The sequence below is a fragment of the Oxyura jamaicensis genome, chromosome 2, assembly GCF_011077185.1.
Source record: "Oxyura jamaicensis isolate SHBP4307 breed ruddy duck chromosome 2, BPBGC_Ojam_1.0, whole genome shotgun sequence".
NCBI lineage: Eukaryota > Metazoa > Chordata > Aves > Anseriformes > Anatidae > Oxyura > Oxyura jamaicensis.
Genome location: NC_048894.1, coordinates 10,193,536 through 10,208,805, shown reverse-complemented (window position 1 = coordinate 10,208,805; position 15,270 = coordinate 10,193,536). Strand labels below are relative to the sequence as shown.

Sequence of the window (15,270 nt, the reverse complement as noted above, 5' to 3'; positions counted from 1 at the left end):
GTTTCTGTTAATGGTAATAGTTTGGCATTTAATTTTGTTGTTGTAGTAATTGTCTAAGGTATGTACATCTGTATGAATTTCTAAATATAGTTATTGCAGTAGTACAGGTTATGATGAATCTGTTCACTTTAAATAACTCTGTTTATAAATAGTTTTATGGAGTTTGATAATAACACTGATTAGGACTTTTTTGTTTTCTTATAATCTTTCACATATTACCTGTAAAGCATAGTTCAACTGTGTGGTTTAAAAATTATGTAACATGTTTTATATTATTACTGCAAAATGTGCTCTTTACTTGAAAGTTGTTACTACTTAGTGCTACTCTGTTCCAGTAGCATGGCATTTCTTGATATAACTGGTATGTTTCTGGTGACTGATGATAGTTTGTTTTTTCTTTATGAATCCGAGTCTTAGGTGTGCTGTGATATCTCTTGATCCACAGTGTGTCCAAACCAAGTTTCATATTAAGGAAACTGCAGTGGAAATTATAAAGAATATATTGCATGAACTGTGATGGCATGGAGACTTTCAGATTACTATATAAACTCATCCTTTCTTTTTTTTCAGGGTGTTCTAAGGATACACTTTATTGAAGCTCAGGACCTGGAGGGTAAAGATACTTACCTAAAAGGGATTGTCAAAGGAAAGTCAGATCCTTATGGAATCATCCGTGTAGGCAACCAGATTTTCCAAAGCAAGGTCATCAAAGAAAATCTCAATCCAAAATGGAATGAAGTTTATGAGGTATAATCAATAAAAATGTGTTCTGCATTTTGTAATGTGGTCTTCTAAAATTTCTTTTACTAAAGAAAATACTCTGGAGATTTTCTTGAGGAACTTTTTGATGTTTCCCTCTAAAAGTCCAAAGTTCTGTAACAAAACAACAGTTCTCCACTGATGTATATGTACTTTGTCTAAACTTAGTAATTCTGAAAAGTTATCTCTTAATACCAACATGAACAGAAAAAAAATCTAAAAAGCTCTTATGCTTGCTCAACTCATAAAATCACATATTTTTAAAGCATTTGCCTGTTGATATGTGTTAATGCACAAAGACATTGTTGTTTCAGTGTTTTATTGTTACTGTGCCATTTGACAAAGCCACTTAGTTTTACCATTGACAGTGCTGTCTTAACTGTACTTCCAGGCCTTAGTATATGAACATCCAGGACAGGAGCTAGAGATTGAGCTTTTTGATGAAGATCCAGATAAAGATGACTTCCTTGGAAGGTAAATGTTATGGAGAAAATGTGTGTAGCTAGTGAAAAGAGGTTACGTATTTTGATGTAACTTTTTTTTTTCATTTTGTGTTTTATTGCACTTGTATTTCTGCTGTGTTACTGCGTTTATAAAATTACTTATCTTTTCAAATTTTGGTATTAAGAAGTTTCCTAATTCCTTGGATTCTACATGTATGGAAACAAATTTGTATTAAAATGTGTTCATGAATATGTTTTCATATTCAAGAAAAAAATAAGGTAAGTTTTGTGGATACCCAGAAAAGGGTGCTTTATTTTTTAATGAATTGTACCATACCTGCTTTAATATTCTTAAGCTGGCATTAAATCTTAAAGATATATCAACTTCATCTGAAAAAATAATTGTGTATCTTCTTCATTAGAGTATTTTTTAATTGGCTAGTTCAGTTTATTTTCCTCTACGCGGTGATCTTAGCAATTTGGTTAAAGAAAAAATACTGCTTTAATGCTTTTGCAAACATTACTCACTCTTAGATTCCATAGGTCTGCCTATAGTGTTTACCCATAAACATTTCAGGGTTTTAGTCAGCTTCTTTCACCAGTAATTTGTCACCTTTATTTCTTGCAGAGTTTTGGAGCTTCCCATTGTTGCTTTCCATACAGAGTAGAACTCCCTTATCTTTCCAGCTCCTTCTCTCTTAACAGGAGCAACAGTACCTACTTCTCTTCTCATTTAAATAAAGAAGTAGGTAGTACTAAGGCTTCTTTTCTTTGCACTTCCCTAATCTTACATTGAAGTGGTGGGGGGGAAGAGTGGCAACTTGATCATAATGTGTATACCAGTCCTAGTAAAACAAAAGGCAAGACAAATGTTCATACACCAGCATGCATTTGTCTGCACTAATTAATTTTTAGCAGATTCCGTGGTACACTTTTGGCTTGTGCAAACTAGCACTCTGTCAGACAATTCTAAAGCATAAATTTGGTCATAACGTATGTCCAGGGGCTAATTCCAGTGGGTAGTTCGGATGTGGTCCTGGTTTTGAGAGGGTAGTCATATGTGTATGAGCCATATTTTGACAGTTCCCCCCTGGCTACAAAATGAACTCTAGTACAGGCATATTTTCTAACGTCCTGCATTCCATCCTGGCTCAGACATTTCATTCCCTACTTTTTTCTCTTGTAGGGGCTAAAAGAATAGTACTGTTTTGTTCTTTTGCTGTCAGTGGAAACGTGGATACTCAGCAAGCACAGGGTGGGGTTTGAGCTCTCTGTGTTAGACTTTTTGCTTCTTGTCTAAGACACTTTTTTTGTTTTGTCTTGTTTGTTTTGATTTCTTTTTTCCTAGTTTGATGATAGATTTAATTGAAGTTGAAAAGGAACGACTTCTAGATGAGGTAAGTGTTGGGTAAGTTCTGGTTTAAAAAACAAAACAAAACAAAAAGCAAACAAAAAATGCAACAAAACATGTTGTACATTTAGTTGTTCTCACATTTTTTCCTGAAGATAGTTCCTGAATAACCTTAATGCTAGAGAAATAGACCCCTTGATGAACAATGCAGTGGTTTAAAGGATAAAACTGTTGAATGATACCATTCTTATTCTGCTGTTGAGTTTTAAGCTTACTAGTATGTGAATGCAAAAAATAGTGACTTAAGTATTTGGTAAGGGATTTTTCTTCCATGAGAATATAGTTATTTGCCTGGATTAACTACTTTTAGATGTTAATTAAACTAATATAGAAGAAAGTGAAAGTTTTATCCTACATATAACAGCAATTTTATTACTGATGTTATGTATTAGTTTGATGTATTAGTGATGTATTAGTTTGTATTTGCAGAACAGCTTTAAAGAACTCAAAGAATTCTCTTGATGTTTTAAAAATGTTTTTACAGGACAACATAGAGGTTTGCATGAGTGGTTTTGTATGACAGAACTTGTACATTGTCATAAAATTTAGTGCAGTACAGGACATTTTAAACAATAAATTAGATCTTTTTAGGTTATGCAGATTCCAACTCTAATAGGTTTCTAGCGTGTCTTAGCATTTCCCAAATTTTCTGAAGAGCCAATTGCACTTAGGTATTTCTTTGGTGTCAGATTATTTCACATAACTTTGCTTAACTTTTAGTGGTTTACTTTGGATGAAGTGTCCAAAGGAAAATTACATTTAAAGCTGGAGTGGCTCACATTGATGCCAACGGCAGAAAACCTAGACAAGGTATTGAAGGAACACGTTACTTTTTCTCCTAATCTTTTTTTTTTTTTAATTTTCTTCATTTTTTTTTATTAGTATTATTATTTTTTTGATGTGTGCCCAGATTTTAATACGTGATTTAATTATTTAGTTGTAGTGAATTTGGATAAATCTGTAACTTTATTCCAAGCTGTCTGTCTTTAGAAATCTCAAATGAGTCATATCTGTCAATGTACTTCTGTGGCATGGGATTTTTAAAATGCTTTTTCCTTCTTTTTCTTTTCTCTTAATGTTATGGTTTGAAAATATCAGCCAACATTTCTCAGTATGGTTACTCACAGTGTGGTTTTCATTTAGGTGCTAACTAGCATTAGAGCTGATAAAGACCAAGCCAATGATGGACTTTCTTCTGCATTGCTTATTCTCTATTTGGACTCAGCAAGAAACCTGCCTGTAAGTTATATTCTCATAGATGCCCTTTTCTCATGGGTATCTCTTGCTTACTTCCAGCATGTCTTGCTTGGTAGTATGGCACACTGCTTCACTAACACACCTTAAGCCATGTGTTCTATTCCTTCTCTTTTTTTTCAAAACGTGTAATGTAAGGTCCATATTTCTGGTAGTATGGTAATATATTTATATAATTAATAAAACATTGCTCTTTAATTAGTGTGATTTTTTCTTTAAAGAATGCTCCTTTCCTGGACTTGAAAGGCTGCATGTTTTTATTATGCAGTGTTTTCCATAAATAGTATGGGATCAGCATGGGGAATTATAAGAACTAACTGGGAAAAGGCCTACTTCATTGAATTCAGGTAAACTTGCTTGCTTTGGTTTAGGATATCTGTGGTAGATTTGAAGGAAGTGAAGTTCTCAACATGAAATTTATGCTGTGCGGTTGATGTTACAGTGGCAGAATATTTGTATGAGATTTCTGTCAGGTTGGCGTTTGGAGTAATGTTTATTTGCCTGTGTAAAACGCACATAAAACATGTTTCTGTCATTATATGAATTATAGTGTGGCAGTGTGAAGTAGTTTGTCTGTGGTGAGCACAAACTGTATTGTAGTTTATTTCAGGTTAGTAGTGTTCTGTTCATGGTTGGAAATTACGGCAGTAATAAAGTCAACCCCACCATAAATAGATAGGTGAAGCACTGAGATTTTCCCTTTTTCAGCATTGCTATTAGGTGAGAAATTCTGGGAGTGATGGATAAAATACTAATCAAAGATCTAAGTTTTCAAGCCTCAGATATTTTTTTGATGCATTTTGCAAATTCGTCCACTCACCTTAAATTTCAGTTAAAATAAAAAACTGCATCGAAGTGTAGCCTAAACAATGTACATCACTGACTAGTGATTTCATTTAGTAAATAGTCTGTTCTAGCATGTATAGAGCAGTGCTTGAAAGCAGTATTATGGGTGATTTTAAAAGCTAAAGAGATGTACCTCATTCGGAATAGTCCTGCATTATCTTCTTAACCTCACTGTATTGAATTTGGGGAAACTCCGTAAATTAGCAGAGAGAGTAAAATTATTCTAATACAGCGTAAGCACAAATAGAATAGAATTATGGCATGCTTAACGTTAGTTTCAGAATATTGCAACACACAAAAATGTCTGTCTGCCCTCTGTTTTGTGTGCTAGATTAAATTGAACCCACATCTTTATTTTTTTGTTAAAACTTACTACAAATGAAAAAAAAAATTACTTAAATGAAACTCTAAAAGCTTGTTAAAATACATTGAAGCCTCTTAATTAAAAAGGAATAATTTACAGTTCTCTCATCCACAATCTCCTAACAATCCCCTAATTTTTTCCTTACAATCCTGCTTCTCTGTTTTAGAATAGTTTCTCTAGGAAATACGTAGAGGCTTTGTCACAAGTTTTAGTTTGTTCCCTTCCTAGTTTAAATATTCCTTAGTGTTGTCTCCCTCCTTTACAGAAGTTAAGCTTCAAGCTTTGTGTTTTACCTACTTTTGGAAACAGTATTTTTGTTTCAGTGTTTTAATCAGTACTCCTGATCAGTAGATCTCTAAACTCTAGGGCATGGAAAGCAGAAGGAAGTTCCTTGCCCAAAGCTGACTAGTTAGCTACAGAATCTGAAATTCCTTATTGCTGTGTCTGATGCTTTGTTTACAGTATGGCATTGCATGGATAGTGTTGAGGAATAAGGATGGTCATAGTGTGGAACCTGTTTATCCCTTTGTTTTTCTTGTTCTGCCAGCCTATAAAAGTAGTTGCTACAAATAACTCAGTATTTAATTGCAAGTCATTCTCTGTCCATTAATGTGCTAAAGAACGTGATAGAAACTAGCATTGAACACTTGAAAATTCCAAGTTTACAACAATAATAAATACAATACTGTTTTAAATTCAAATTGTCCAGAAACAGATATAAAAGGCATTACAATTGGGTTGGAGAGAAAATATCGGAGGACAGCTTCTTGTGGCAGGACTGAAAGGATTTCTATAGATTCTGTAATTACAATAATTAGATCCTATCAGGGAGTTTCTAGAAAAAAAAAAAATACAGCAAATGAATACAGCTCTTTTTATGTCCATTTGATTGTGATATGGAACAACAGTTACAAGACTAAACCTAAAAGTCTGCTAGCTTCTCGTGATGAGTTCATATTCACTGATAGGGTTGCTGTAATGCGATAGTAAAATTAATTGTTCTTTTGGATTGCTTATATTTATAAGGAACAAAAGGTTAAAATACAATGAAGTCTCACGTAAAATTATGCTATTTATTAATAGTTTTGAAGACTTGTCCACAGCTTTTATGTTAAAACTGAAATATTTTCTGGATGAATAAGAACTTTTTATTGCCTTCAAAATGGATTTTTTTTTAAAGTTATTGCTGATCACTGGTACATTTTAGATTTAGCATCAGACTTATTTTGTTTGAGTTACAGTGGATAACCCAATCAGTCATTTTTTTGCACAAATTCATCGTAGTTGTGAGATTGTGAGCAGTAGGATGATTTATCAGAAATATGTTTTATGTGAAACAGAAATGGTTACAAGTCAGGTCTCTAAACTTTCATAGTTGGAACTGCCATATAAATCTGAACTACCAAGAATAAACCAGGAAAATTGTGTTAATATATTTCAGTAATTAATAAAAATAAAAAAGCAAAAAGAAATCACGTTGCTGTGCTATAGGAAGTTGTTTAATTGTTGAAGCTATTCATAATGACAAATATTTTTGTTATCTGCTGTTTTCTCTGGAATCCTTTGACTGTCTTCTTTAACTTTTCTTGTGTAGTAAAGCTGCTTATGCATTCATTCTGCCACAATCCCATCACTCTGCTTTCTCCTTCCATTTCCATCTTCCTAAGAGTATCTACGAGGGAAACTTTGGGTGTGGATACTTAAAAGAGAGGAGAGCATCGGGACTAGTCTTTTGTGAAAACACTACCTCACTCTATAGAGCACTATTTGTGAGTTCTCTGGTGTTATTTGTATTGTACCTTTTATCTGCCAGAGTGTGGATTAGTGCTACTAAAGCCACTCACTCTAGTGGAATGAGAGCATGCAATTTGTTTTGCTGCATGGTTTCAACAAGTGTGCATTGTTTTTTGTGCTATTTTTCTTGCATCTTAAAGGCTATTTAAATTTCATTGATCAGCATATCATTGGGTAAGTAATTAACCTTTTATGACAAAAACCCAAGATAAGTTTGTTGTAAAAGCTCTTACATTTAACTTAAATCAGTGATTCATTGAGAAATAAAATGCATACTATACTAGCACGCTGTGTGCTGGCAATTGTTGGCTTTTATTGCAAAGGAAAGAAAATGTAATAAATACTACAACCATCATCCCAGAATCTTTAATGGTGATGCATTCAACATTTCTAAGAACTTGCAACCTTTCCACACAGGTTCAAGTGTTGAGCTAAAAACGGGTGTGATTCTTTGTGCATCCCAAACTATAAATTCCCTTGTAAATTCTGTTTCACTCCATGATGCTCCTTGTTTTGCAAATTCCCAAGCTCCTTTTTTTTTTTCCTTTTCTTTTTTTTTCTCCAAATTAGTCTGTAGTCAGGAAAATCCAGGCTAGGGAGAATCAAAAGTTAGTATTTTTGCTTTAATTTAGTGATAAGATATTATTGCAAACTAATGAACCTCTGAATACTTACACCTAAGTCTGTAAACACAACCTTGGTATCCCCAGAAAGAATAGGAGTCTGTTCAGAGTAAGAACTCATTTGCCAGGAAGGTAGTTATTCCACTGCAGATTGTGCAGATTTAATTTGTAGCTGGCTGCTTTTGATTCGTATCATAAACCTTGATTTAAAAACACTCTTCCTTCTTCTCCCTCCAATAAACCAACAAAACAAAATCATTTTCTTGGTCTTTTCAGTTAGTTTCTTTGTAGGAATTCATTTTCGAGTATCAAAAAACTTTGCATCTACTAACCAAATCATACAAAATTTAATGACTAAGATACACAGTTCTTAATCATAGATACTTATATTTTTGGAGAAACGTGTGTAATTTATTGGTGCCATAAGGATTCAAACCATGTACTGCATGGTTCAGTTATCTTGGTGCTAAAACTGATAAACAGTTGCTGTTTTAATTATAAAAATTATAGATATATCATTAATTAAAAAAAGTTTGATAAAAGTGTAGTCCTGATGTTTTTATTAGGGTCGTTGCATTAGAGCATTTCATCTAGGTATAACAGCACCTATTCAGACACAAGACAAAACTTTCCAAATCCATGAAGCTATTTGCAAGTCAGAGTGGAACTGTTTTAAGATAGCCATGTTTGGGTTTCATTCAACAGCACTGTCAGCTGGCTGGTTCCGCAGTTGCTGGTGGGTACCAGTCTTGCAGCAAGCAAAGGGGCAAGATTTATGTCTGGAAGCTAGGAGAGAGGAGAGGGAGAGGAGAGGGACAGGAAAGGAGATAACAGCTTCAGCAGTTGTAGAACTGCCCATCGTTTTCAGGGGATCTTTAAATGTCTTATGCAGACATTCACACCTCTAAGTTTAGGTATCTAACTGACATGTCTGTGTTATTTTGGGGGTCTGTGGATGTGTTCGGTGGCTGTTAAAAAGGGATTTTACTTCATTTGGGGGAGAGGAACAAACAAAGCCCTGAATGCTCAGATTCTTTCTATTTGTTTTTATTGACTGCTGGAAGCATAAATGCATGGCACCTAATTCAGACATTTACCCATCTAAATTTGATTTATCTGAAGTTAAGGATTATGAACTGTGCTCTTAGTATAATTTCTAGAAGTACATACTAGTTTTATGATATGTTGTCATATATATATGTATATATTAACTTACTGTATATATAACATTTAAATTATCTGTATTTTAAATCAGCTCTTCCAGATCAGTCACTGTCTTCTGGTCATCAGCTGAGAGATTTAGAAACTTCTAAAGCACCATTTGAACCCTAAGGAAGTTAGTGAGTTAATTTAAGTAATGAGTTACACTCCAAAGCGTATCAAATTAGCATTTGGCTTAATAATAAAACAGCTTGTTAGGTGCCATATAATTGATGGCCTTGCTATATTAGGATCTACTGCAAAAGTCATTAGCCATTAGAGAATACTAATCTGAAACTGGATTTATTTCATTGTGTCAGATGTCAATATAGTTCTTGGATAACAGTCCCGTTTTCATGTAACTCAGAGATGCTCAGAACATAGCAAAACAATTTTGTAATCCAAGGCAAGACCTTTTCTTGGCTTTTTTATTGAATACTCCCATTTCTTCTCCTAGTCTCCTCCCTCCCAGCCTTTCAGCCACCTTCCTCATGGACCTGCAGCTCCTTCCCTTGAAACCTCAAGTCTGGCTTAAATATATTTGCCCCAGCTGGTATCCCTGTTGGCCTTCCTTGCTATGATTCCAGAGGAATTGAGACTTGTGCAATAGCCAGGAATCATTGGTTGCCTACCTTTATAATTGATGACAGAGGTTTGTTTTGGGCTTTTAAAATTCCTTGAAACAATAACATAGGGGAAAAACTGTGTATTGAATTTTCAGGTAAAATACGGAAGGATGGCCAGTAAGTTTGAGGGGCAGTTTATAAATCAAAATGATACTGATGAACTGCACATATGATCTGAAAAATTAGGTGCTTTTCAAAAGAGGACATGTACTGCTCCCATATTAATACGGGATAAGAAGATCTGTCTGACAGGAGTAGATCTGTAGTCATGCTGTATCGTGCTGTTACAAAACACAAATACCATCTTGAGTATAGAAAGAGGAGTGTAGCTTGTAAGGTGCGTGGACTAATCCTTCTGTTCTGCTTTGACATTAGTAAGGCCCTGATTTTGGACACAGCTATTTAGGATGGAGACCAATTAATTGAATCTGTAGGGCAGCAGTGATAATAATGAGAAAGCTAGAAAACGTGACTAGCAGAGAAAGAATAACTAGGATGTGTTGAGCCTTAGGAGATAAAAATAAAGATGGAAAGGACAAAAGGCTGCTGCAAACAAAGAGTTTTTCATGTTCGTCACAGAACAAAAAAGCAGTGCTTAAATTCCAGCAAGTAACGTACCAGTTGGGCTTTAAAAAGCTTTTGAATTATAAGGAGAGTTAAACATTTTGATCAACGTGCCTGGGAATATTGTGCAGTCTCTATGTTTGAAGGTCTTAAGTACAATAATCTTTGACCCTAACATATCTAAATAAGTACTTTTGGAAGACTGCTTAATTTTATTTTACAAAAAAATATTTTTTTTTTTTAAAGAAAAAAACAAAAACTAATTTCTTCCTCCCCCCACCCAGTGTCATTAAATTGTATGTTCCTTCTGAAACAGAAATTCCAAAACTGAACATTAGGAGCCTTGTCACACAGACTGGCCAATATATGGATGTGACATCCCCAAAGAAAATGTAAAATAAAATAAAATAAGTCTTTCTGCATGAAGCTAAAATCTTTTTTCAAATTTTAGTCAATTCTGAGTTTGTATTTCATGAAAGCATTTCTTTTGGCAGTGCATTAATTATCTTTTCTGTTTATCATCCAGCATGTTTACAAAAGCCACTATGCAATTATTTTTTTTGCCATCTATTACAGCTTTTAAAGCAAAATTCTCCCTTTAAATAGAAATATGTGCTTGTAAAAAAGCCAGACAAAGTATACTGCTTTGAAATCGGTTTTATGTCAAAAATATATTTTCTGAAATTACCTCTTATGCGTTGAATGCCATCAAAAACTTCCTGTCAAATTTTTGTAATTTACACCTATCACTTCAAGAACAATCTATTGTTAGTAAAATAAAATGCAAAACTTTGTTTAGTTAATGGAAAATAGGTGTTTTGTCCTGCTAAATCAGTTCAAACTCCTCCTGTTAGTTTATTTGCATGTCTTCAACTGAATAAAGCATATTTAATTCTAGCTAGCACGCAGTCTTTTAGATTATTAATCTGGCTAAGAGTCTCAAACAACTAAAATTTTTATAATGATCTATGTCTTGTCAATACTTAGAGCATAGTCATTTCTTCCACAAAAGGGCTCCTTCACATAACAATTCAATTTATCAGAGAAGCTTCAATGTTGTGAAAATATATGTAGCCAAATTTTTAAAAGGTACATTTAGAAGGCAGTGCTTAGGACAGCAAGATCTCAATACAACCTGTTCTATGCAGTTTCTTTATTATTATAAAAGAACTGCTAAGGGAAATATAAGTGAATTGAAAAGGCGTAGCTTAGTTTAAAAAAGCAGAGTACAAACATTCAGAGAGGATATGGGGGAAAAAAGCTTTGTCCATTTTTATTTATTTATTTTTGTTCGTTTTTTTAGTGATCCCATCATTGTTTTGTTTGAAAGATTTTTGTGGTCTTTTTTTTTTTTTTTTGGTCCTATGTTTCATGTAATAATAATTAACCTAATGAAATGGCTTCATTGCATGACTTTACTAACCCTTCCTGTGTTCATTCTCTCCTGACTTAAAAGCATAATCCATTAGAATTTAACCCTGATGGCTTGAAGAAGGCTGCTGTTCAGAAAGCCCTAAAGGTAAAACTAATATAGTTGTCCATTTGAGGTCACAATAGTGATTGGAAGTGCACGAATGCCTGCAACTCTTTCCTTGCAACAGTGAATGGAATTTTTTATGCCAGATCTATATCTAGTGTGATTCAGTTTTATTTACCATCTAATTTCAAGGAATGGTTAAGATGCTGGTAAAATTCTGTGGTCTGTGGTAATCTGAATTTTAAATCAGTCAAGTGGAGCATAGGCTGCTTTAGAAGACCAAAATAAATAAATCCTGAGAACTAGTTTGAAGTAGTATTTAAAGAACAAAGCCGACATGAAAGCTAAGACATCTTTGACATACTGAGTGATACTTTACTGCTCAACTCTGAATGACTAGCCAACAAAATCAATGTCTTACATATTTTTGAATTAATCATTTTTCTGCTAGATGTTTTTGGAAGGTTTTATATCTTTCATATGAATGCTGAATAAATTCAGCCCAGCCTTTTGATACGGAAGACTTTATGTTGGGTGGCAAACTTGGAAGGCATAAACCAAGTTCTCAGATGGGGGAACTTGGACAATAGGCAGGCTCTAACAGACTGAATATCCCATCAACAGCAAATCTATCAGTGGCAGATGTTAGAGGTGTGTTACTATCTATTTAGCATGAATTATTATTATTTATATTTATGTATGAGAATAAGCAACAGGGTCTTTTTGCAAACTAATGGAGTTCCTTCATTTTATTAAAAAAGGGAGCTTTAGACACCTTTTTATAGGTGAAGAAAAAATGAAACAAATTTCTCTTACCATTTTTCCCACCATCAGCTGGAGTGTACTCTGACTTTCTTTGTATTCCTTAGACCTTGTAGTCTGTTATGTTTGATTAAGGATATACCTTTTAGAAGTTACCTTATATACCTTATTAGAAATCACAAAAGAAAGGCGGCATTCATCCAAGAAAGGAGTGATTTCTACCAGCTTTTTTTCTAAAGAATTGTTAATATGCAGTGTGTCACATTAAAGTCAACTAATATTAGTGGAAGTATGATGTCAAAAACATAAGTTCAGATCCAAAATTACCTTAAAGTACACTCATTCTTTAATTTTTTTTAATTATTTGAATTGTGACCTTACATGCATAAAGTAGATTTTAACTAACTTTCTGTTTACAGTTTCCTACAGGTAGAACTCTAAGTATATTATTAACTATGCATACTGCATTGTCTAGGACTTTTAAACTGCATTAACACCTACTTGAGATGATTAACTTTCATGTCTAACTTTTCCTTCTGACAAATTCTTTAGTTAATTTAAAATTTTTGAAGAAACATGTAATTGGAAATGTTACTTTGTGTATGTAATTTGTTTCTAAACTGATGTTTATTTTCACAGTTTGATGTAATGCTAAACAGCTGGTGAGCAAGGCTCAGATATGGCAGATGGTTGATTCTCTAGTAAAGAGAATTTGGTAAACTGTAGAAATATACATCAGGTACATTATAGTGAATCTTCTTTCTCCCCAGACTGAAAGTGGGGATAATATCAATGTTCTGATACTACATTCAGCTTAATAATAATACTGTCATGTAAATAAAGTGAACTTTCTGAGTTTGTGTTTTTTCCATATCTTCCATCTATATGCCATACTCATTTTGCAATTTTAACTATACTTCATGGGCTTTGGGGGTTGTTGTAATGCTCATGAAAGGATTTGCACCTTTTCAGTTTAATCCAAAGAAAACAGAAAGGATTCTAAAATTCCTGTTCATTTCTAATGTTTTGTTTTAGTTAAGGAGGTTGGACACCTTCATGTTAATTTGTTCGCCAGGCTACTAATGTGTTCACCAGTCACTAGCCGGTCTGCCATTCCAGCCTGTTGAATAAAATGCTGAGAATAATAGGTTGTCATACAGTAGAATGCAAATGAATTGTATTTTTAAGATGCAGACATTTAAGTTTCAGAGGAGACATTTAGGAGAAGAGTTTAGTCTGAAGACAAAGTTTTTGCTTTTTCTTTACCAGTCAGGAAAGAAAATAAACAGCAATCCCAACCCACTTGTTTTGCTGTCAGTTGGACACAAGGCACAGGAAAGTAAGGTAAGTTCGTGCTCTCTGTACCTTTCTCTGTCTACAGACATTTGGTAACTCTTTGTGATTGGTATTGGCTGTCAAGCCATTGAGCACATCCACTGCTCTAAAAATTATCATCAGATCTGAAATTTCCAATGAGGAGCCAAGGACTGAATGGGTACTTAAGATGTCCGTGAGTAGAGACCAGATTTGTAACTATTTGTAGATGTCCTTTCACAGTAGGTTCTGATCTGCAGCTGGGATTCCTGCCACAGTGGCTGTGTAAGTGAAACAGTGAGCAAAACATGGGCTTTAAAACACTGATTGGGATTTGAAAATGCATAGACAGAAATATGTGGGTTGGAGGGGCCCAAGAAGATCATCTGATTCAACCTTCAGTTTAAAGTAGGACCTTAGATTAGCCAAAGTGCTGTGTAACTGTCATGAGTATTTCCAGCAGAGGAAATTCCACCACTTCTCCAGACAACCTATTCCAATGTTTAATTGTTTTCATGGTGAATAATTTTTTCATGTATATGAAAAATATGAATTTCCCCTGAAACAACTGGTGGCTATTGTTTCTTGTCCTGTCACTATATATCCTTGTCAATAAGTACCTCTAGCTGATCCATAACTACTTTTCAGACATTGGATTAGATCCCCCCTCCACTGCTTTGTCTCTAAGTTGAACAAACTGAATGCCTTCAACCCTTTTTTTATATGTCAACTTCTCCATCATCTTGATGGTCCTCCAGTTGACTCTCCTACTTCTTTATGCTTTTTGAATGAGGGAAGTGAAAGTACTGCAACTGGACACAGTATGCCAGGTCTGGCCTATCAAGTGCTGAGTGGACTGATGCACATCTTTTGATCTCTTGATTATACTCTTACTGATGTAGTCTAGGACACAGTTTGCCTGCACTACTGCAAGAGTGCACTACTGACTTAGCTCCTTTGCCCTCCAAGTTAGACACCCATGGAGTGGGTGTCTAGACACCTCTGAACAGATCCCAGAGCAAGTTGAATTGATTTTCCACAGTCCAAGGATTTTATTCTGTTATTTTGCATCCCCATGCATCTTAGGATCGTATCACTATCATTGATAATTGCATACGCAAACCAGCCGTACTCATGTAAGTAGTAGGTACAGAAGAGCTCCACTCCTAGTCAACACCCCAAATGACTGAGAACAACCCTAAGACAACAGTGTGTTGTTTCCTAAAACAAGCTCTTAATTGCTTAAGCAGCACTGTGCTGCTTTCCTAGGAAAAGGAGAGCTTCAGCTACTCCAAGATAAGAACTTGGTTTGGCAGACCAGAGACAGCTTTGTCTGAAGAAGACCTCATCCATCTCTTTACCTCTTCCATCTCTTTTTTTCCTAATTGGGTGGTGCGTAGCTGATGCTTGTGTTGAGGCCAATGGCGATGGTGATCCCTCTGATACTGATGCAAGGCATTCAGCACACTTGTCTTGTTCATAACTAACCTCCATGTCTTCAAGCTGCTCTTAAAATAAAATGACAAACGAATAGTGAAGTGATACCTAGATAGGTAGATACACACAGTATGGGTGGTTTTCTTTTTTTGCATTGAGTTAGTTCAGCCCCTAACGGAGAAGTATGACAGGAGAGGGAATGTACCAGTCTAAATACCTTATGTTTGTTCATAGACTGATAGAAAGTAACAGTTCTTCATCAGGAGTTGTACTCTATGTAAAGCAACTCATCTATGTGCATTGAAACACATTTTATTACGTTTCTTATGTATAACTTGATATGTGATATTATATACACCTTGATTGGATCCCACCTGATCTTTAGTTATGTTAGGT

At 34.6% G+C, this 15,270-nt stretch overlaps 1 protein-coding gene across 4 annotated transcripts in view; it reads left to right on the top strand.

Annotated features, from left to right (window-relative positions):
- The window catches only part of ESYT2 (extended synaptotagmin 2), an 82,752-nt gene that overhangs the window by 57,183 nt on the left and 10,299 nt on the right, over positions 1–15,270 (top strand). Inside the window, exons 9-16 of one of the 4 annotated variants that reach the window (XM_035316898.1) lie at positions 571–747; positions 1,151–1,233; positions 2,551–2,599; positions 3,334–3,423; positions 3,757–3,852; positions 6,745–6,846; positions 11,341–11,403; positions 13,393–13,467. In XM_035316898.1, coding sequence (XP_035172789.1) covers positions 571–747; positions 1,151–1,233; positions 2,551–2,599; positions 3,334–3,423; positions 3,757–3,852; positions 6,745–6,846; positions 11,341–11,403; positions 13,393–13,467 — 735 coding nt within the window. The remainder of the gene's footprint in view (positions 1–570; positions 748–1,150; positions 1,234–2,550; positions 2,600–3,333; positions 3,424–3,756; positions 3,853–6,744; positions 6,847–11,340; positions 11,404–13,392; positions 13,468–15,270) is intronic. The other 3 variants (XM_035316899.1, XM_035316900.1, XM_035316901.1) reach the window with 3 other exon arrangements.